Source organism: Rhinatrema bivittatum, chromosome 17 (genome assembly GCF_901001135.1).
Source record: "Rhinatrema bivittatum chromosome 17, aRhiBiv1.1, whole genome shotgun sequence".
In the NCBI taxonomy this organism is placed as follows: Eukaryota; Metazoa; Chordata; class Amphibia; order Gymnophiona; family Rhinatrematidae; genus Rhinatrema; species Rhinatrema bivittatum.
Window position 1 is genome coordinate 34846781 of NC_042631.1, and position 21051 is coordinate 34867831.

A 21051-nucleotide genomic window follows, 5' to 3' on the forward strand; every position below is an offset into this window, starting at 1 on the left:
TGGTCACCACCAGATGTGACACTATTTTCACAAAACCCTGTGCATGGAGCCAAGGAAAAAGGAAAAAAAAAAAACTGTTGCCAGCAAGTCACAGCTTTATTCCTGATTTCCTTTAGAAAAGAAATGCAGAGAACAGCTGTGACTGACGATAAAATGACCCGGAGAGAAATAACGACCGAAGATGCTAACGCAGGTTTATACCTCTGGTTACTTTTAAAATGACAGCCTGTCTTCCAGGGGGTCAAATCTCTTTTCCACATGGGCTCTGCCGCCCGTGCGCAGCAACGTGTGCCGACTCTCCACTTGGCTCCCCAGCCTCGTCTAAAAGGTCATCGGAACGCGGACGGTCCCCTCCGCTAGAATCCTTTTCCGCAGACACAGAGCACGTGAAGGCTCCTTATTAATGGAATCGGCACCATTGCTGCCCCGTGGAGATGGCTTCGGAAGCTGGAGTTTTATCTTTCAGGAGGGGTCGGAGCATGCGCCTAGGTGGCTTCTACGCACGTGCATCCTATTTTATAAACCCGGGGAGTGGGGGCGCCCTTGCGGTGCCCTGCACGAACGTGAGCAGGAGAGAAAAGGAGCGATTTGGGGCAGGGCCTGGATGTATGCGCACAAGTTGGTATTTTCTAAGTGGTATACACGCACTTCTGCACCTGCTAATTGACTCCTCATACAGATGAAATTAGATTTGTCTTTTGCCTGAGGCTTTTGGGTGGGAGGTCTGGGTGAACGGGTGGAGGCACTGGCAAACTGATTTCAAGCACACAATGCATGCCTGTAAGTATTTTCAGAAGCAGAGTTTGCCCATACTTTTTAAGACTGGTTCTCAACCTTTTCCCCCATCGTGACACACCTGACAGACCACGCTCACATGTGTGACACACTGCTCATTACAATTCACGGCGAAAATAAAAAAATAAAATAAAATAAAGATCCAGTATTATTTTTATTGTTAAGAATGACACAAGGGAAAGATAGGTCTGAACAGAAATTGCATAAATAGTAAACATCCCATACCAAAACAGCATCAATTTCCAGCACTCAAACAGTAACCACCTTACCTAAGAAAAGGCAACACTGAAAATATTACACCAGAACCTTAAGATGCCTATGCACCTCCTATTAGGAAAATGGACCAAGTCAGGCTGCTATAGAGCCCTACACAGAAACTACACGCCAGCAGAAAACCTCACCTGAATCACATGTGCTGACCCTCACCTAACAAAGAATAAAGAGACCAAAAAGCATAACTTGAAACATACAGACAAAAACTGAATTGGAAACTACAACAAGCCAGGGTCTCTGTATGCAGTGTAACAAAGGAAAAAAGAAACATCACCCATCCTTATAAAACAAATCAAGAAATATAAAATCAATAACAGCAAAACCATACTAACAAAAAGACCAGATTATTTCAAAACAGCTGATGAATGGAATATCCATTAATTAAAAACTCATATCAAAATTTTCTAGATACCAATAAAATATTTCAAAATAGTAGACAGACCCAATAATGAAAAATAAAGAAAAAATGTTTTGCTCTGCATACCTGGGAATTGATATCCAGGTGTCCTGAGATTGTTTTGAATTAGCCTCCTGCTAATGGTTTGCTTGCAGCTTTCTCCTCTCTCTCTCACACTGGCTCTCAATCGCTCACATATATATACACATGCTTTTTCTTTCTCACTTATATAGGCTCTTAATTACACATTTACACACATGTTGACTGACTTTTCACACTTATACACACATAGGCTTTCAATCACACACTTACATGCATGCTGTCTCTTTCTCTCAACTACACACAGGCTCTCAATCACATACTCACATGCTCCCTCACCTAAACCAGCTTTCAATCACACACAGACACACATGCTCTCTCTCTTACTTATACACACAGGCTCATACATGCACATGATCTTTCACTTACACATACAGGTTCTCAATCATACACTTATATATTCATGCTAACTCTCTCTCACACACAGGCTCTCAATCACACACAGGTTTCCAATTACACACACATACAGGCTCTCAATCACTCACTTACATACATGCTGTCTAACACACACACACACACATATGATTTCAAACACATATGCTTACTCGCTCAATCTCTCTCCCCTCACTGAACTAGTGACAGCAGCAGCCTCCTCCACTTCCAGCCCTGGTGGCCTTGAGAAAGGACTCCCATCTGCCGCGGGGGCTGACGTTGCTCCTGTTTTGCTCCACGGCGCGCTGCTCTTCTTCAGGCCGATGCTGTGCGCACTAGCATGGTCTCTTCTTCCCACGTGCATGGCCACTGCATACCATGTCCTCTTCCGGGCCGCAGGGGGGGGGGGGCAGGGAAAAGAGACCACGCTGGTGCCACTGACTTCAAGTCTCCTGCCGCGTTCCACCTGGCCTATCAGCATTTTAAGCCCGGGCGGAGAACGAGTTCCTATTTCGCTGGGGCAGGGTCAGTGGGGGCCCAGGAAGTGAGGTGACGCACCTGCGTGTGCTTGGCGACACACTGGTGGTGTCACAACACATCAGTTGAGAGCCGCTGCTTTATAAAATACCCACCTCCGCGTTAATTTCTGGATTATTACACGCACATTGTTTCAATTACTACGGGTGGAAAATATATGCACTACTTTTATAAAATGGGTAGAGAACATATGCGTTTCCCTGCACATAATTGGGGGGGGGGGGGGGGGGGAAATGCAGTATTTTATAAACTGCAACTCCTGCTGTACAGTTCATAAAATCCTAGCATACATTTCCGTGGCTCCCGCTTACACATGCATTTCATGCCTCGAGCGCACTTTTGAAAGTTGGGCTTTTAAACAGCACTACTAGCAAATATAACTCAGTAGGAAATTAAGATAAATGCAATTATTAAAAATCTTTAAAAAAAAATTTCTTAAATTTCATTTAACCCCTGAGGGACAAGTGTGCAAAGATTCTGAGGCTCCACCTCCTTTGCCCTTCCTGCCATGACGATGCTTGGTAAACCTCATGAGAACCACATCCGTGCAGCACGACGGTGTGCACAGAAATCGGGAAAAGAATTGCGAGATGGACCCAAGCCAGGAGAATGTTAAAAACAAAAATGGTATGAGCCTGACAAAAAGGTGCACCCATATATATATATTTTTTTTACAAAAAATAAGCAGAAATATAGCAAATAAAACAGATTAGGACATTGCAATAAAAATTATTTTGAAAAAAACCCCAAAACAGATTAGGACAAAAGAAGAAAGGAATGAGACCTGGAAAAGAATCGGTGAAGTTAAAATGCATTGACAAATTGATCATTTGAGTAACCCCAGTACAGCTGCTTTAACAGACATGTGCGATGCTGCTGCAAGCAGCACTGGGCTGGACGTTATACAGCTGCAGCACATCTGCAGCCCATACATCTCTCATGCTACCCGTAATTGTTTCCATCACAGGGAGGGGCTGCTGCTCCCCTTTCCCTCGCATGCTTGTATGCAAATCAGGATCTCAAGTTATTCAAGGTGTATTAAAATCATCTTTTTCAAATCCATTACATTAGCGCAAGCGTCTTTACTTTGGATGCTAGCATGTGCCGGTGTAGGACTGGAATTGCATATTGTGTGCCCCGCAGTTCCTTGGCTGGGTAGAGATGGGACGTCGCATGGCCTTGCTTGCTTCCTTCTTTTCTAAAGGAGATTTGGCTTTGGAGTGTATGAGAAGTGGATCACGTTGTGTTTGACTGCCTGAGGGGCAAGATCGTTGTGATCTTTTCATTATTTTAGTCAGGTAAGGTACAGCTGTGTCCTGCACGCTGTCTCATCCCAGCTTTCCTTTTAAGCTTGTTCTGGCTACTATCCAAGCAACTTTCAGAGCGAATCAGGCAGCTGGATGGGACTGAGGTGCTTTTGGATTTGGTTCTGCGACTATTGCTGCCCCATGGTGGAGATGAAATCGTTTAGCAATAAAGTTGCAAGGGAGCTGTCACTTGCACAAAGGAGATCCCATGAGTATAGCCACCTCCAGACGTGGCAAAGCGCAGACAACTCTGGATTGCTTCACCACCTTGTGTTCACCTTTACCTTCAGCAAGTCACTTCTCCATGCGCCCCCTTTTCTGCTTTCATTAAGCTTTCTTTCCCTGCCACTCGCTGAGATGCAATGAATTAATCACATCAATAACTGCAGCTTTGTTTTCACCCCACAGGCAGATACACTAACTCTGTCGGCTTATGCACCACTTTGGGATTCAGTTTGTAGGGGAGGTGTTCTAGAAAATCAAATGCCTCTCCTTAATCGCAGTCATTGATGAGGTCTTCTGGTTAACGACTCTAACCAAGAAGGTTATCTCCTCAAAGAGCAATGAGAAACCAACAGTGCAGGTCATGAGATGTATATTAATTGACTTATTCTGTCTTTGGTCACTTTTCTTTACATGTCGTCTTTGGTTACCAAGCAGTAGAAGTCAGTCCTTGCTCCATAGTTGCGGGATCCTAGATCAGAGATATCAATTTCACTACTCTGGTGCTCTCCCACATGGAGTCCTTCAGAAGTCTCGTCTGCCGCTAGGGGAATGTGAAATGCTGTCAGGCGAGGCGGTGGACTTTTATAAATTGTCCCACGGACTCCTAGAAGAGGGAAAAAGCAGAACTTTTGAGCATTGATAGGCAGTGGATTATCGAAATAATGCCACTAAGAAGTCAAATGGTCTTTGGTCAAACAATTTCCTGTAAACAGTAAGCAAAATCTCAGAATGGGGTTTCTTTACATCATTCTTCAATTAGTATATCATGTCCTGATACACCACTACACCCTACTGCTGACCCTGTGGAGCTTTGTATACCATGCTCCAAAGATTAGAGATGCCAGCTGCCCCAGATCAGGAGGTACGGGAGCAGCCAGTCCTAAAACTTGCAGCCCTATTGCATTCTGGCACTTGTAGACCTAATTATAACTTGACTACTACTACTTCATAATCTCCAAAATATAGAAGGTCTGTTGGCAACACTGCTTGTGATTAATCAATAAAGGTCATACAAATCCCATTCATCCTTTCCCTCATGTTCTCGTCCCCTCGTTCCACTCTGAACATTTTTATCCCACCCTCTTTCTCAGTCCTTGAAGCAGTAGATGTAGATGAATCTAGAGGCCTAATTTGAACCCCAAGGATGGCAGCATGAAATCATGTTTGCCTTCCATCTCTTTTCTTCAGATCCTGATTCTTTTTCTCATACCCAGGTCTCCCTCGGGATCAAGGTCTTCAGGACACTCCAGGTAGCTGCTGCTCTGGATGAGCATGGGATCCTTGTCTTCCTGCCGTCGGGTCTGGGGGTCTGCCAGTTTATTCCTGCATAACATCCTCAGAGGCATGGCGAGGCACAGCTCCTTCCAGAAGTCTGAAGAAGGAGTCTAGAGGGGAGAAGACAGACAGGAGGTCCTTCATTCACCGTATTGCTATAACCACCAATATTATTAAGGTACAAAGAGGTTGATATTCAGCCGACGCTCAATTTTGCCAGCATCGGTTCTCGAGCCCGCTGACAGCCACGGACTCGAAAACCGGATACCGGCAAAATTGAGCATCCGGTTTTCGACACGACAGCTGCAGGCCGACTTCAAATTTTTTTTTTTACTTTTTACACTCTTCGGGACCTCCGACTTAATATCACCATGATATTAAGTCAGAGGGTACACAGAAAAGCAGTTTTTACTGCTCTTCTGTGCACTTTCCCGGTGCCGGAAGAAATTAGCACTTACCTTTGGGTAGGCGCTAATTTCTGAGAGCAAAATGTGCGGCTTGGCTGCACATTTTGTTTTCTGAAACGGGCAGGAATACCTAATAGGGCTATCAACATACATTTGCCTGTTGAGGGCGCTATTAGGTTCGGTGGTTTGGACGCGCGTTTTCGGCCCCTTACTGAATAAGGGGTAAGGGAAAACGCGCGTCCAATGGCGAGTTAACAGTGCCCTCCGGAGCACACTGTACTGTATTGGCCCGTGTGTTAGTGTCTTTTGAGGCTGTGAGGCACTGAGAGAAGGGCCCAGGTGCTGGCTTGAATCTGAGCAACAGGCAGTGGTGACTTTTTCGTGGTCCACCTAATTAGATCTGAAGGCACACCAGTGTGTCATGGCACACTCGTTGGGAAACACTGTAACATAGCTGGTTAAGGCTAAAGTTATCCAGGTATACATAGCAGGGTAACTTTAAAACCTAATGAGCTATGCTTGAATATCACCAGTTAGGTTTCAGAGTTATCTGGATATGTGTGCCTGGAAAACCTGATTTAAGGATATTCAGCAGGACATTCATCTCACTGAATGTCCTGCTGAATCCAGCATCAATTTTATTTTTATTATTGACCTCAAAGTCTCTATCTTGTTTATGTTTTAAGACATCTAGGAAAGGTGCCTTAAATTTTATCTAATGGAATAATATAGAGCCTTATCAGCCAGACTGTAAACAATGTTTTTTTATTTTTATTTTAATTGCATTTATCCTTATTCATTTTCAACGTATGTGCTGCCCTATCTATCACTTTTGACACTATATATACAGTGTCCTCTTAAATACTTACAGAATATAATCATCTCCGCCTCAACCTCCTTTTGCCTCAAGCATGCCCAGTATTTTGAATATTTCCAGATATGAAAATGGCTTCATTATCCTTAAGAGCTTTATCATCCCTCAGTCTCGTCCATATCCTTCCAGTACAGAGATAGCCAGAACTGTGCTCCGTATAATATACTGAATGTGGCCTTACGTCCGTATCATACAGTGGTAACTTTGCCTCTTTCTTATTATGGTTCATTAACATTTTCAGGCATGCAAGGAACCTTAATGCTTTGTTTGCCACTGCCTAAACACCGCACAGAATAGGGAGACCCCAGCTCTGTTACTAAGGTTGCCGACAGGAGTTGTAGTTCTGATCTTCCTAAGAAAAGCAGGTGCTACAAGTCCATGCATGCACTGGAATAAAACCAGGACTGAAATCAGCGAGCTGGTAAAAAAAAAAAAAAAAAAAAGAATCATGTGCCAGTCCTAGCTGTTATATCTTCCCTTATTAGGAAATTTCTCCATGTGAAACTCTGAAATGCTTTACGGAGTTAAGGAAATGTAGGTCAGAAAATGTACATCCTTATTTTTTGTCTTTAAAAGGGATGAAATGTAACTCATAGACGACGTTCCACACTTGCTTACAGCAATCTTTAGTATTATGGCCTATTTTCCAACCAGGGGTCTCGGGAATCAACTCGCAACATTATGTCATGACAAAGGGGCCGATGCAATACAGTGCGCTCAGCCGAGCGAACTGTATAACCCGCAGTCGGATGCGGGATAAATAGGCGTTAATCCACCCCCTAATGCAATAGGGGGATTAGCACCTATTTAACGCGCGTCCGACGCGGAGTGAATGAGATAGCGCTCATCACATGCAAATGCAAGCGAATGAGGCTATTACTCATTCACTCCGCATGCAAAAAGATAAACGTGCGTCTCAGACGCACATTTATCGCTCAGATATTAACGCCTGCCTGGAGCTTTTCTGTACTTCTTTCTCAAAGTAAAAAAAATAAAATAAAATAACTCTGCAGACCGCCAGTAAACTCGGCGTCTGTTTCATAAGCGGCCATCTGCCATCTGCCAGTAATGAAAATTTTCATTACTGGCAGACAGGCAGGTTATGAAAACAGAGGCCGAGTTTTCCGGCATCGATCTTCATAACCGGCAGCCGCGGCAGGTCGCGTTAGCAAGGAGGCACTAAGATCACGCAAGCGAACCTAGCGCCTCCTTCCTAGCGCGACCCCCTAATTTACATATTGCATGGTGCTCCCCTTGCGGGAGGGGGGGGGCCATGCATGCGTTAAGAAAGTGGGCGCTGAAAAGTCAGCGCCTGCTTTCCGCGGAGATTATTGCATCGGCCCCAAAGACTCTTGTAAAGAAGGAACTTCCTCAGCTTAGCTAAAATTAAAAAAAAAAAAACAAAAAAACTCTATTACTCTGGCACGACTACTCCTTATCCACCCTGACACCACCCAGTTTCACGAAGGCTGTAATTTATTCAATCTCTATCAAAATGAATTAACAGAATGAGTGCGCCAGTCAGTTCATGTGTTCAGACCTGTCTGATTCAACATCCTTAGGCTGGAACTCTGCGACAGCCATGGATCACTGAAAGGGAACAGGACCAGCCTGACATATTCCATTGCTTTAAATGCTTTTTATTCTCCTCAAAGCTTGTCTTTTACACTTTACTTATGATTAAAATGTTGGGTTCTATCACTGGGCAAATTTCTTTCAATGTATTATATTAGATATTACTTTTGCTGCTTGTCTCTGTTTTTATCCCCACCTTCCTGTCACAGGCTCGCTGGAGGAACTTGGATTGGCTGCCGACTGAAAAGCCCCTTTTTGCAGGATAACCCCCATCAGTGCCCTCTTCTGCCAGTAGGGGCTGTTACCAAGGCACACTGCCTTCACACCTGCCTTTGGGGACTGAGTAAATTGCCTCTGTGATGTGAACTGTGATAATGAAAACTAAAAATTTGTTTTCCTACATGGGAGTACGCAGAAAGCCATTATGCCTCGAACTGTAGCTAAGACTGCAATGCAACGCTTCGCCATATGCCAGCTGTAAATAATTTTGTATATATTTTAGAAATAGTTATTTCCCACTTTCTACCCTCTACCTTGCTCTTGTAATTAGAGATGTGAATCGTGTGATCGATCGTCTTAACGATCGATTTCGGCTGGGAGGGGGAGGGAATCAGATCGTCGCAGTTTGGGTTTTTTTAAATATCGTGTAAATCGAAAACCGGCACACTAAAACATCCCTAAAACCCACCCCGAGCCTTTAAAATAAATCCCCCACCCTCCCGAACCCCCCAAAATGCCTTAAATTACCTGGGGTCCAGTGGGGGGGGGGGGAGGGTGGGAAAACCGGCACACTAAAACAACCCTAAAACCCACCCCGACCCTTTAAAATAAATCCCCCACCCTCCCGAACCCCCCCAAAATGCCTTAAATTACCTGGGGTCCAGAGGAAGGGTCCCGGTGTGATCTTTTACTCTCGGACCTCCGTGCGTTGTAGAAATGGCGCCGGCGCTACCTTTGACCTGTGATATGACAAGTCAAAGGTAGCGCCGGCGCCATTTTGTTTTTTTGTCCCCCGACGTCAGGAGCGTAGGAGATCGCTCCCGGACCCCCGCTGGACCCCCAAGGACTTTTGGCCAGCTTGGGGGGGCCTCCTGACCCCCACAAGACTTGCCAAAAGTCTAGCGGGGGTCCGGAACGACCTCCTACAGTTGAATCGTGTTGCCGTACGGCCGGCGCATGGCGCCGGCCGTACGGCAACACGATTCAACTGTAGGAGGTCGTTCCGGACCCCCGCTAGACTTTTGGCAAGTCTTGTGGGGGTCAGGAGGCCCCCCCAAGCTGGCCAAAAGTCCCTGGGGGTCCGGAACGACCTCCTGCAGTCGAATCGTTTTTCCGTACGGAAAAACGATCGCGGTAGGAGATCGCTCCCGGACCCCGCTGGACTTTTGGCAAGTCTTGTGGGGGTCAGGAGGCCCCCCCAAGCTGGCCAAAAGTCCCTGGGGGTCCAGCGGGGGTCCGGGAGCGATCTCCTACGCTCCTGGCGTCGGGGGACAAAAAAACAAAATGGCGCCGGCGCTACCTTTGACCTGTCGGTAGCGCCGGCGCCATTTCTACAACGCACGTAGGTCCGAGAGTAAAAGATCACACCGGGACCCTTCCTCTGGACCCCAGGTAATTTAAGGCATTTTGGGGGGGTTCGGGAGGGTGGGGGATTTATTTTAAAGGGTCGGGGTGGGTTTTAGGGTTGTTTTAGTGTGCCGGTTTTCCCGCCCTCCCCCTTCCCCTCCCCCGATTTACGATTTTTTTGACGATAAATCGGGGGAATTGTTATTGTATTGCGGCTCTAACGATTTTTGACGATTTAAAATATATCGGACGATATTTTAAATCGTCAAAAAACGATTCACATCCCTACTTGTAATTCACCTTCCTTCTTCCTTCTACCAATCTTGTTATACACTAAGTTACATGTAAAGCCTGTTGCTGAATTTGTTGCTGTTATATTGTAAACCGATCAGATGTTCCAAACGATGAGCGGTATATAAAAAACCACAAACAAATAAATTTCTCTCTCTGGAGCAAAGGGTTGGACATTACTAGGGATTTGCTTTCATTGGAAATAAAAATGGAAATCTCAGTGAAATTTCCTATTAAAAGTATTTGATTTAGATTTTTTTTTTTTATTCTGCTGCTGAAAGGTAAAGGTAACAAAGTAGTTCCTTTTGTTGTAAAAGAAATGTTAATGGCAAAGGTTTCCTTTGAAGCCAAAGGAAATCATTCTCACATTTTCTTTGAGATGTTTATTGTCCCCTTTGATGTCCATTCACCTCCTGTCTTCCCAGTAGGAAGCTGAGGCTGCTATGGCTGGAAGCCAGTGGTATTATTTCCTGGACTGCAGTGACACCTAGTGGCCATGACAGCAATTATTAAAATGAAGTAGATATTTTTCCAGGACACAATTTTCATTCAAATGGACCAACTGTAGATCTTGGAATCAGAATTTGGATGTGTAATAAGTGCCTGGGGCCAATACAGATCAAGGGATCAACTGCTAAAGAACCTTTTTAATTAGTTATAAAAGATAATTCTGCCTTTGTTTGGGGTTAGTCAGAGACAGAGGAAGGGAGAGATAAAGAGATGTAGCTTTGAGGGTTTCATTCCAGCTTCTGTCTGAAATTAAAGTAAGAACATTTTTTGATAGTTGGATGTTTCTTTGTAAACATTATCTGAAGAAAAGTACTTATGCAGCAGTATTAGAATGGATACTGTTTGTTATTTTGTAGTGAGAGAAAAAGTGATGTACAGAAGAACAGAATTAAGAATTGTATCTGCACATATGCATCAGACTAAGAACATAAGAACATGCCATACTGGGTCAGACCAAGGGTCCATCAAGCCCAGCATCCTGTTTCCAACAGTGACCAATCCAGGCCATAAGAACCTGGCAAGTACCCAAAAACTAGAGATGTGCAAAGCTTGAACCTTTTGGTTCGGGCTTCGTTTTCGGCCTGCCGCAGGAAATTTCATATTTCCCATGGTTCGGGCCTTTGTAATTCAGGGGACCCGAATTTTGGGTTAGTGCGTTATAACCTGAACACCGAATTTTCCCAAAATTTCAGGAAAATTTGGTTCGGTTTCCGGGTTCCCCGAACCAGGACGAATTAGGCAATTTCGTTGAACTTGCCTAATTCATCCTAAACTATTGCACATCCCTACCAAAAACTAAGTCTATCCCATGTTACCGTTGCTAGTAATAGCAGTGGCTATTTTCTAAGTCAACTTAATTAATAGCAGGTAATGGACTTCTCCTCCAAGAACTTATCCAATCCTTTTTTAAACACAGCTATACTAACTGCACTAACCACATCCTCTGGCAACACCCACAACCCTGCCCCCTTCCCGCCCCTTTTTCAAAGCCCCGGTACATACGCGCATCCCGGGGCTTGGGCGCAGGAGCAGGTTTTCGGGGTTACACATGTAACCCTTTGAAAATCTGCCCCTGTGGGTTTAATGTTATTGTTTGTTTGATTCTTTGCTCTAGCCACTGTTCCCCAACTCTGGGAGACCCTTTAATTGCATGGGTGTACTACATGTGCCCATTTCTAATCTTACAGCTGAGAAGTGGAGTTACTTATGTGGCCTCTCCCATGTAGGGTGGGGATTTTACATTAAATTCCAAAACATTTATTAGAAGAATGAATAAATATAACGCTCACTGCAATGAAATGGAGTCAAGAGTAACTGCACAGATTTGTTGGAATTGTCACAGTTGTAATGAGTTAATGCTTTAGTTGAATTTACGCTTTCTTCAGAATTAGTGAGGCAGAGAAAACCAAAGGTGCTGCTACTTAGCTAGGAGCCTTTTTCAAACTGAAGATGTCCCTTCAAAGGAACTACACGTCCCAGAATACTTTGAGTCCAAGGGACCAACTAGGAAGGTTATATTAGAGCAACGTTATATGCCTACAGTGCAACAAGAAAACAGATCAAATAAACTGTGAATACAGAACACCTCCCATACCATAGAGCCAGACTTCCAGAGCAGCAGGGCCAAGGTGCGCTTGTATTGCTTCAGCAACTGAGTGACAGGGAAGGACAGGTCCTTGTACTGACTTTCAAACACAATGAATATGGGTTTCTGTGAGAGCTCCATCAGCCGCCATAGACCTTCCCTGCAAAGGAATTCAGACTTGTTAAAGAGGGTAAAATATGGGAAGGTACACCACCATAAATGTACTCCCAATGAACATCACCTCCATACACAGTTTACCTGCAAATAAATATACAATCGTTAGAGGTTAGAAATCCCAATGAGCTGTAAGTGCTGTGAAATCTGGAAGTACTCGTAGAGTCTGGTTTGAGGGAGACTAAAGCCAGGATTTTAATAGGCCCATGCGTGCAAATACCGGCAGTTATGCACGTGGCCGGGTCCTGTGCGTGCCACGCGCATTTTCAAAGGGCCCGGCCATGCACATAACTGTCGAATCATGCACAAGGGCCGGGCCCTGAGAAAGGGGTGAGCTGGGGATGTGGTCTGGGCTGGGGGGAAGGGGAAGGGCGGGATCACGACCATTAGCTGCTGTTCCGGGGAAGCTCGTGCTGGCAGCCGGCTGGCACACGCAAGTTGCCTCTGCTCCAACAGAACAGTAAGTAAAAAAATTTTAAAAATTCTTTTAGTTAGGTAGGGGTCAGGGTGGAAAGGTGAAAGGAAAGGAAGGTTAGGCAGGGGGGTAGGGAAGTTACCTCCCAGTCCACTCCTTCCCTACCCCCCCCCACCTAACCTTCCTTCCCTTTCCCCTCTCCATCCTGACCCCTACCCTCTATCTAACTAAAATAATTTAAAAACATTTTTTACTTACTGTTCCGTCGGAGCAGAGGCAACTTGCGTGTGCCAGCCGGCTGCCTTAATCGGAGCAGACTGAGAGGGAACTGGGGGAGGCCCAATTGCGTCGCCATGTGAACTTTGCTAAAATTCACTCCCCCCCCCCCCCCGACCCCCCGCACACGCAGATTATAAAATCCACTGCGCATGTCCGCATGGCCCATGGATTTTATAACATGTGCGCGTCCATGTGCACGTGCCGGGAACCACATGTACCTTTTAAAATCTACCCGTAAGATATCATTCAAGAGCAAGATCTGTTGAATAAGCAAAAGGCAGATATTTGCCAGTCTCCAGACAAAGCTGCAGCCCTTCTCTCTTAGCTGGAAGACTGCTGCTGGGATGCCTGGACTTCTATAGGCTGAGAGAGGCCTTCACTGCCCCCACCAAAATAGCAATGAGCAAGGCTGGACCAGATTCCACATGGGCTGGAAGCAGTCAGAGGAGGCTATTTTGAGATTTGTATGGATGTTTCTCACTGATCCTACTGGACTCACGTATACTTCTTTCCTTCAAGGCTTTCATTTTGTAAATGTACCTCATGTGCTCTATTTCTTCTGTCCGTGAGATTTGTTTGTATTTCCATCCATCACCAGCAACTCACAGGCCTTCTCCACATCCAACTAACCAACCATTCAATGCTAGAAATGGGGAGCAATCATGCTCAGCTAACACCATCACCTATCCAGCTGGACTTTCTGTGCAATATATTTTTTGTTCAACCAGCAGTCCAGCAACCATACTGAGGTTACCTGAAATTACTGCTGCACCAGTCCTGCTCCAGGTACGCAAGAGAGAGAACCACAATGAGGCGCCGGCATCGACTGACATTCATAATCAGCTCTGCAGAGGGCTCTGGGAAGGTAGAAAGACAGTAACTAAAAAGAAATGTCTCAGGATGCAGGCAGTGGGATGCAAGAAGGATCTAGGCTCAACATCAGGACTTTGATGATATAGACATGGAAACATGCTGATCTTTGTATTTGGGGGATGCAAGGAATTGTTTTAGATACAAAAGCATAGCACTTTTCTTTTTTTTTTTTTTTGCTGTTTTTTTTTGTAGAGAGATGTTTTAGGAAATTAGGCAAAGGCTGGACTCAAAGGACCATTGAACATCTTCGAACCTAACCAGCTGTGCAACTTTGTACTGTGTGTGTACCAGAAACCCAAGAGCAATACTCTGGCATGATGGCTTGGCGAAAGCATGTGGGAATCGTGGGTTTGATCCCCAAACCTGGCTTCTGCTCTCAGGCCTGCTGGAGAGGAGGTGACGACGTGGAGGCAGTGGCCACAGCCCTCTACAGTGACACCTACTGACTGGCTAAAAGCACATTTGTGCCAGGATATGGAAGGAACCAGGGTCCTTGCCTCACAGGCAGTGGACTCGTGCTATGCTGGCTTGTTGACACGGGAGGAAGTAGAAGGTTAACTATAGGGAACATGTTTCAGGTATTTGTAAATGAAGGTACAAAGCACTGTAGCCCCAGTAGCAATCGGTTTCATTTCAGTTGGAAGCACAGAGGAGGAGGAGGAGGAGGAAGCTACCATGCCAAAACTAAAACCAAAGAAAAGCAATCAGAAGCAGCATGGGATGAAGTCATGGAGTGATAATTACACATGGATCGAGATGAACCATAATCAAGTCAGAATGGTCATCACTGGGATAAATATATTTTAAATATGTTATACAGACCATCAACAAGTTCCTGCAATGTGGCAAAAAATTGTTCACTGAATATTTCAAAAAGCAGGTTAAATAGTGGGACGGCGAGGGTAACTTGAAAGATCCCACAATGCCTGTGGTATTGGGATATCTGGGAGGAAAGTGGGCAGGTATCCTAGGCTGGATAATCTTTAACTCCTATCACTTTCTCGGGTTCTACGTTTAACCAAGTCCGTGCCCTGCACAATAATAACGGCATCCACCCTACTGTACAGTGCCAGGCAGCACAGCAAGTGGTACTGATTTGTAGCCTGACGCTGGACTCTGCGCGGTCAAAAAGTCGCTTTATCGCTCCATTTCCCAGCCTAAACCTAAAGAGGCAGTCTTGGCATAAGAACTGTATGGTGCAGCGCAATGCAAGGTGAACACGGTCAGCAGCTGCCAGGATGCAGATGATGGCAAAGCAAAACGATACCTGAGCTGGGCAGAATGTTCTTGTCATCCAGGTAGAGTTTATAGCCATAACGGTTCTCCAGGTGCGGCTTCAGGATGAAGTGTGCAAACTTCTTGTCATCGGTGCTGCTTGAGTAGGAGACATAGGCGTCGTACAACTTTCCGTCTGCACCACAGATTCATCGGGTGAGAGCGGAGGGAAGGGGAATAATAAATGAAACAGCATCAGCATTTCTCGCCATGTCTACAGCCGACAGCCAGAGGTGGAAGGGAAGGTACTAACTGAAATACTTGTATCTACAAGATCGGGGTATTTTGCCGTTTTGGATAAAGCAGCACGGTTGCCATGATAGTCCACTTGAATGCATGGAAATAAAGGTCAACAAGCAAAAAAAAAATTTTTTTTAAGGTGACATCTTTTTATTGGACTAACAATACATTTCCTGACTCGCTTTCAGGAGTTATACTCTCTTCATCAAATCTGAAGAAAGATGTGCCAAAAACCAATCAATAAATGTACTAAAAGTTAGGACAATAAAAAGGTGTCATCTTAATTTTTGGGGAGGGTGGTATATGTACGTATGTGTAGTTCTTTGACCTTTATTTCCATGTATTTCCATGTATTTCCATGTATTTGACGATTTACTGTCGTCTATTTATATATTTATTTATACTATTCTATTTTATTATTTATTTTATTACATGTTAGTTAATTACACTTTTATCTACTTTACTACATGTTATTTATTATATATTTACTACATGTTATTTATTATATATTTTCACGTTATTTGATCATTCACTGTTGTCTACTTAATATATATATTCCTATGTTCAGAAACTCCGTTTATTGTAACGCCTCACCGCGATAGTTTTGTTTTATGTAAACCGACCTGATTTGATATTTTATCAAGAATGTCGGTATATAAAAATGCTAAATAAATAAATAAATAAATAAATAAATGTATTTGTTGTTTTGGTAACCAAGTCTCGGGCTGATGCAGTTTGGTGCTGTGCATTTTCGATGCGCTATTTTTACTCCTTATACAGTAAGGGGTAATAGCGCGTGGAAAATGTGCGGCCAACCCCCCTGAAACTAATAGCACCCACAACATGCAAATGCCTGTTGATGAGCCTATTAGTTAGTCCCGCGCGATCCAGAAAGTAAAATGTGCAGCCAAGCTGCACATTTTACTCTCAGAAATTAACGCCTGCCTTTGGCAGGCGTTAATTTTGGCCAGCATCAGGAAAGAGTACATAAAAGTAGAAAAAACTGCTTTTCTGTACACCCTCCGACTTAATATCATAGCGATATTAAGTCGGAGGCCCCCCCAAAAAAAAATCGTAAAAAAAAAAAAAAAATTCAGCCCACGGCTCGCGGGTTGGAAGACGGATGCTTAATTTTTGCCAGCGTCCGTTTTCCGAACCCGTGGCTGTCAGCGGGTTTGACAACCGACGCCAGTAAAATTAAGCGTCGGCTGTCAAACCCGCTGACAGCCGCTGCTTCTGCCAATAAAGAGGCGCTAGGGATGCGCTAGGGATTACTGCGGGCCCTCATTTGAATACTAAATCGCGCGCCCAGGAGAGTGGCCTGGGCACGCGTCGGGAGAGCGGGCGCTCGCCTCGGAGTGTCGGCTCTCCCGCGCATTTTACTGTATCGGCCCGTCTGTAACTAACCCTCATAAAATATAACTTTGCATATACCCAGCACTGCCCTTGATCCTATCTTTCTAGAAACAGCAACAATTTAAGCACATGAGACAGTTTTTTAAAAAAAAGTATAAGAACATAAGAACGTGCCATACTGGGCAGACCAAGGGTCCATCAAGCCCAGCATCCTGTTTCCATCAGTGCTCTAAAGAGCTTGTTGATAGTCCAAAATCTAAGTGGATGGACTACTTGGGTCTTTTTCTGCTATCATTTACTGTGTTCCTATGTTTCAGTGTAGCATCTTGAACAAATGAAAACAAATTGAACTCTAGTAGCTGGTTACATCCAAGTTTTTTTTTATGGCACTAATGTATTTACATTTTACACTAAGAGCCAGTAACTAATTCTAGTTTTTTTTACAGTACTGCCTATAGACCTGGTTATACACAGCATGAACATGTCTTCTTTTTGTTTTTTAGCAGAGGTTTAACCCTCCTGCTTTGACAATAGTCGACATTACATCATCAAGTGCCCCAATGGAATCAGGTAGCAAGGTGTTAACCTCTCATTCAACAGGATTTCAGTTTCAGCCAAAAGGGCAAGAAGCTACTGCCCTCAGCTCCCAGCTCAAACCTTAGGATTGACTAGCCTATGATCCTACACAAAAGGCCAAGAAGCCATTTTCTTAGAAATGGTTCACATTAAATCCATGGCTGCCTGGGTTCCTGGCTAGCTGGAGTGTATGGTAGGCTATGAATGCACTTTTATATCACAGCGAGCTTTGGAAAGACAATTTGAATATTAATTAAAACTAGTTTGACCTGCATCTTCATCTCAGGGGGAGGCTGCATGAGGGGAGGTGGGGGAGCAAACTAGTTTTTATTAGTATTCAAACAATCTTTCTAAAACACACCATGATAAAAATGCATTGCCAAAATACCCTTGAACATTATGGACAAAAAGACAGCCAGTACTAGCTGACCAAAAGATGATTTCTAGTGCTTGTCTAGGCTGGTCAGCCTTCATGTTATATATCAAGAGGCTTTAATCAGTTAAACAAATGTATTACACTCTTGTCAATACTGGGAGTTCTTGAGGGGTCCTTAACTCAGATGAAATCTAGTCATTCATAGGAAAATTGGATTAGACATTTGCTAAAGTATTTGGGGAAAATGCCCCCATAAGCATGAGGCAGAGTGAAGTCAGCCAAACAGCTGCATTTTCTCCGACTGCAACGATTGGCAGGATAAGATCAGTCTTACCGTTGATCTCAACGTCTCCATACTTGTCCCTGTACCAGAGCAGGATGTTCAGCCGGCACTTCACATACAGCAGCGTTCCCACCAGCAGCAGCAACAGGACCACGAGGGCAAAGAGCACAGCCTCCACGTGACCAGCTTCCTCTGCAAGCAGAAAGACCGATGGGCACAGACACATGCTGACGGCAAAAAAACCTGAATTTGCTAGGCTCAGGAAGACAGCAAAAAACCTGAATTCGCAAGACTTAAAGCCTGATTTACTAGGGCTATTTTTTTCCTCATTATCTGTCTATGAGAATAAAGCTTCATGAATCAGGTTCTTACTGTGGTGACTGGTGAGAGAGAAGAAAGACTAGAAATTCTTGTTCTAAAGCAGCAGCCCCCTTAAAAAAAAAATGTACACAGAGAGCAATTTTCAGACATTGTACATGGGTTGAACATGGGATTACTCCCATAAAAACATGGTTTGAAAATGGTTTCTCCCCCTCAGAATGGGTAAAGTACATGCACGCCGATACATGGCTGGGATTAGGCTGGGATTAGGTCATGGATTTTCACACATTTACTTTACAAAAGTTTGGGCCTGCAGTGAAAGGAATGCAGGTTCTTTGCCCCTCTTTTGAAACAGGTGCAGACAGTTTCCCTTTGAAAATTAGCCTGCAGTCCTGTGGGTTCAATGTGCCCATGGAGCTTCAACCTAATGGAATTGCTGCTGAATCAGAGGAGAGTGCAATCTGAGGAATCCAATGGATTGCAAGATCCAAGGCAGCAGGATTTTACCAGTGGTAAATCTTGTCAGAGGAATCAGATCAATTTCTTTGATTAAGCGGCCAGGGAGTTGGATCAAGGGAGGCCTTTGACACAGTTCCGCACAGAAGACTTGTAAATAAACTGTGCATCCTTGGTATGGAACCTAGAGTGACTTGGTTAGAAACAGGCTGAGTGGGAGGTGACAATGGGAAGTGATAAATAATTTTCACTTAGAAGGGGGTTGTTCCTAGAAGTGTGCCTCAGGGATTGGTCTTTGTTCTTTTCAACATTTTTGTAAGCGACATAATGGAAGGGTTGTTGGGAAAGGTTTGTTTTTAGACAATGATACCAAAATCTGTAACAGGGTGAACAGCCAGGAAAGTGTGGAAAACATGAGGCGGGATCTAGCAAAGCTTGAGGAATGGTCTAAGGACTTGCAGCTAAGTTTTAATGCTAAAAAGTGCAGAGTAATGCATTTAGGATGCAAAAACCCAAGGTAAAGGCATAGTATTGGAGGTGAAATTCTTCTAACTCAGAAAGGAAGAGTGAAATATGTATCTGATGATCTTAAAGTAGCCAAATAGGTGGATAAAGAGATGGTAAAAGCCAGAAAGATGCTTGGCAGCATAGGGAGAGGAATGGTCAGCAGAAAAAGAGTCCCTGTATTGGTTCTTGGCGACACCTCATTTGGAACACTGTGTTCAATTCTGGAGACCGCATCTTCAAAGATATAAATAGGATGGAGTCAGTCCAGAGAGTGGCTTCATACTAAAGCATATGGAGATAGACAAAGATCTAAACGTGCACCCTGGAGGAAAGGCAAGATGTGGGAGATATGATAGAGCATTCAAATATCTCAAAGGTTTCCATGCACATAAGGTGAGTCTCTGTCAGTGGAAATGAGACTCTAGAACAAGGGGGTCATGCAATGAGGTTGAAAGGGAGTAGACTTGTCTCCACTACCTCTGCCTTGCCTCTATGTCAGAAGTCTTTTATTAAGCTTCTGATACCACCCTGTGGCCATCCCACATTTGTAAAGTTGGTCAACAAATTGTTTGCCCCATATATAATTCTTCAGTTTGCTCCTAGAGTTTAATGGTCAACACAGATTCAAAATGGTGCACCAACCTATGTATTATGAGGCTTTGTATTGCAAATGTGTGCATGAAGCACCTCAATTTGTTTGTAAATTACAATATTCAGCACTGGCATTTATGACTTCCTGTGGGGCTGGGAAAGAAACCAGTTGAGTCAGTTATGCAACTGTGTGTGTAACATGTTTCATTTTGTTAAGACAGCAGTGGACTACAGCAACTTGGCCAGGTTTGTGTGGAGCTGGCATTATGGTAATCCCCTGATGTAAGATGTCTGTAGCTAAGAGATGAGGAAAATCTACAGCACGCAGATAGTAAAACTAAGCTGAAGTAAATCAAGCTAAGTCTACTTCTTATGTACAAACCTACCACGCTGCTGCCATAACTTTAGCTCATTTACATCTGGAATAGGAGAATCTTAGCCTAAAGCCTTCTTGGAATTATCATATTTTGGGCGGTGGCCCTGGTGACCTATATTCCAGTCTCCTGTCCAGCATGTGTGAGTGTGTCATAGATAATATGCACAGTGGCCTCTGGGGAGGGAGGAGGCTAATGCTGAAGAAACCTGCCTTGCTGGTGTTTGAGAGCTGCTGAAAGATCCAGCCTGGAAAAAGAATTTCCTACCATTCCTGCTGCAGCAAGGGAGAACAGGATCAGAAGGGCTAAAATGAAGATAAACACTTTCATTTTGAACAAGAGTTCACCATTTTAAATACTTTGGAATAGCACCTAGATTGCTTTTCTGCATGGTGTTTCATAAGAGTGGAGGAGTGGCCTACTGGTTACAGCAGAGAGCCAGGGTTCACATTCTGCTTTTCTCACTCATGCTTATTATGATCTTGGTCAAGTCCCTTCACCCTTCATTACTTCAGGTACAAAGTTAGGAGTATATTTACTAAGCAGCGCTAAGTGTTTAATGCGTATGACAGCCGGCTAGCACCATATGTTGCTAGATAGGGGCATACCTCGTGTCATGGTTTCCCTGACCAGGGTACATCACCCCAGGACCAGGGCAGGGCTGCAAAATAAGGCAAGGTCCAGTTTTCCACCTATCTAGCCCCCGCAGGTTGACCCTTGGCTTCTGGGGACCAGTAGGTCTCTGCAGTAGCAGTACATCATGGTGAGTCCTGGTTAAACTGGAACAAGGTAAGGTTTGGTACAGGAGCTGGATGAGGTAAGGCAGGAGCAGGGTTGGATTGGATTCTGGAGCTGGACACAGAACAA

The 21051-nt window shown here is 44.3% G+C and overlaps 1 protein-coding gene across 4 annotated transcripts in view; it reads right to left on the minus strand.

Moving 5' to 3' along the window:
• Positions 1-3120: 3120 nt before the first annotated feature.
• The window catches only part of SIGIRR (single Ig and TIR domain containing), a 60793-nt gene continuing 42862 nt past the window's right edge, over positions 3121-21051 (minus strand). For all 4 annotated transcript variants that reach the window (XM_029582682.1, XM_029582684.1, XM_029582685.1 and 1 more), the window contains exons 5-10: positions 17987-18127; positions 15097-15240; positions 13711-13813; positions 12098-12248; positions 5216-5390; positions 3121-4609 (exon numbers count right to left, since the gene is read on the minus strand). In XM_029582682.1, the coding sequence (XP_029438542.1) occupies positions 4413-4609; positions 5216-5390; positions 12098-12248; positions 13711-13813; positions 15097-15240; positions 17987-18127 (911 nt within the window). In that variant the 3' untranslated portion in view covers positions 3121-4412. The remainder of the gene's footprint in view (positions 4610-5215; positions 5391-12097; positions 12249-13710; positions 13814-15096; positions 15241-17986; positions 18128-21051) is intronic.